Genomic DNA, 2637 nt, shown 5'->3' with positions numbered 1-2637 from the left:
TATCAGGCTATTCATCACAGATCTAATTTTCGTTGCCATTAGGAGGACTACTTGGCGCGATTCTTGAAATATCACGTTCTTTCTGTTCGTTGCACCCCTACTTTTCCGGGGCTCCTGCTTTGCTGGCTCAGCCAGTCCCTGCATGCTGACCGGCCATGGAGTCGTGAAGGGAGTCCACACCTCTCTGGGCCTCGGTGTCCTCGTTAGTGAAAGCGAGGGGGACCTGAGGACTCCAAGGGTTTGGGCTTCCTGCCCCCAGGGCGAGTGTCAGGCAAAGTAGGCGTAGAAGAAGATATTGACACAGATGAGCAGGATGGCATTGAAGCCACATACTCGGGCCCAGAAGGCGTGCTTCTGGGGTATCCGGCCATCGCCTGGAGGAGGGGCGTGGAGGAGAGAGACAGATGAAGGCCCCAGGGCCACACCTAGTGTCCCCCACCTCCCGGACTCTTTGGGTTGGGGGTCAGGGTCAGAGCCTAGGGTCACACACGCACCTGCTTTGGGTCCCATGAGTACATCCTGAGCCAGGGTCCACCAGGTAAGGTTCTCAATCTGGAGAGAATGATCGGGATGGGGGTGTGGCAGGACAGGGCTGGGCCCAGACAGGGGCAGGGGTCAGGGATGGAAAGTGAGCAGCTGAGTTCTAAAAGGGACAGGGGTCAAGAGCTAGAAAATTCCAGAGTCGCAGAGGGTCAGGGGTCAGAAGGGGAACCGGAGTCAAAGTTTTTTAAAGGTCAGGGGTCACGGTCAGGGGCTGGGGTTAGGCTCACCTGAGCCCTGTGGGGGGGTGGCGTCAGCAGGCTCCCGGCCACCACCACGACTCCACTGAGCAAAAAGAGTGCGACGGCAAAGTGCAGGTAGTGGATACTGCCAAGGATGGCCGGCCGCGTGTCCGGGTCTCCGCAGGGGGGGGCAGGGTGCAGGAATTCCAGGACCAGCCTTGTGGCGCCCACTGCCAGCCCCACCATGAGGCCCCAGAAGGCCCCCTGGGAAAGAGGAGGCAGGCAGGTGCATGGTGACAGGGAGGCCAGGGTTCCCCCGGCACACACACAAGCTGGGGGAGGGTGTTGGGGGAGACAGGAAGCAAGCACAGCTTGTCCATGGGAAGAGAATGGAGCCTGCCCCCCAACGTCCCATCTGCAGCCCTAGCTCTCCCCATTCCCCACCCACCTGCTCGTTGGCGCGTGGCCAGAAGATGCCCAGAACAAAGACAGCAGTCACCGGGGGGGCCAGGGAGCTGGTCACCGACTGCATGTAGATGAACAGCTGCCCACTGTTGGAATCCTGCAGGACGGGGATCCAGGCCACACTCACGCCGATGAGCACCACGATAACCAACCTGTGGGCAAGCAGCGTGTGCGCTTGACCCTCAAGCCCCTTCCTCAATTCTCCCCCATCTCCCGGGATCACTAAGACTTCCTCTCCAGCTGCCCCCTGCCACCCCTGCTCCAGCCACCACCACACACACCCCCGCCGCCTGGCTCCTCTGGGGAGGTGGCCAGCCCCACCCTTACCCAAACCCTCTGTGTCTTCCTGCCGCCCGCAGGTACAGCCCCCGATGCAGCCTCTCTGCTCCTTCTTGTCCCTAGGGAGGGCCCCCCAGGTCCCTACCAGGCTCTCCCCTTTGTCCTCAAGCTCTCGTCCCACTTGCTTACCATCTGTCTCCCCTTCTGGGCTGGACGCACCAGCTCCTCGCACACAGTAGGTGCTCAGTAAACATTTGTCAGTTTCAAGAATGACCTGCAGCCCCCATATACCAGCGAAACCCTCCCCTTGGCAGTTTCTCTAACACTGGTGGGATCTGGCAGGAGTGGGGCCTGTGGGGGGCACACGCCTCATCATGCCAGTAGCCCGGGCCTGCTGACCTGTGCCCATTGCAGGGTGACCTCTGTCCTAAGAGGGCAAGGGCTGGGGCCAGGCATCTGGGTCTGGGTTTGGTTGGGATGTGGACTCCTCTGCCCTGAAGCCTGAGACCTCTGACCAGAGGAGCTCCTTTGCCTCCCGACCCTGTGGGGACTCCTTCTGGCTCTTGCTGGCCTCCCCTCTAGGTGGGAGCCCTCCGCCACAGGGACACGCTGCCCACAGTCAGCAGCCACCCATTGGGAGCCCCCCGCCCTGGCCCCGAGTGCAGAGCACTGGGCCAGAAGCTCAGACTCAGTGACGAGTGGGCCCTGGTCCCTTCCCAGCACTGAGAGTGGAGCAAAGAAAGCAGATGAGCCCATTACCCTGTGGTAAGAACAGGGCTGAGGGGGACCCAGAGGAAGCATTAACCCAGGAGGGCTTCTAGACAGAGAAGGACCTCCTCCAGTCTTTTTTTTTTTTTTAAAGATTTTATTTATTTATTTGAGACAGAGAACAAGCAGAGGGAGAGGGAGAATCAGGCTTCCCGCCAAGTGGGGAGCCCGATGAGGGGCTCGATCCCAGGACCCTGGGACTATGACCTGAGCCAAACGCAGATGCCTAATGACTGAGCCACTCAGGTGCCCCAGACCTCCTCCAGCTAAGGAGACAGAGCTGGAGTGAGGTGTCCCATCTGTTCCTCCTCAGCTGAGTACCCCTCACCCCTGTGTCCTGGCTCACCTGGACACTGCTCACCCCAAGATGGGAGGTGGGCAAGGCCCCCTGGACCCTGGATAG

General features: G+C 60.4%; 1 protein-coding gene across 1 annotated transcript in view; it reads right to left on the bottom strand.

The window, feature by feature from the left end:
* Positions 1-2: 2 nt before the first annotated feature.
* Positions 3-2637, bottom strand: part of SLC5A10 (solute carrier family 5 member 10) — a 57439-nt gene continuing 54804 nt past the window's right edge. The window contains 4 exon segments of the mRNA XM_047706592.1: positions 3-374; positions 495-552; positions 771-986; positions 1171-1339. Coding sequence (XP_047562548.1) covers positions 268-374; positions 495-552; positions 771-986; positions 1171-1339 — 550 coding nt within the window. The 3' untranslated portion in view covers positions 3-267.

This window comes from Lutra lutra, chromosome 16 (assembly GCF_902655055.1).
Source record: "Lutra lutra chromosome 16, mLutLut1.2, whole genome shotgun sequence".
Lineage (NCBI taxonomy): Eukaryota > Metazoa > Chordata > Mammalia > Carnivora > Mustelidae > Lutra > Lutra lutra.
The sequence above is the reverse complement of the archived record's forward strand: the minus strand, read 5'-3'. Positions and strand labels throughout refer to the sequence as shown.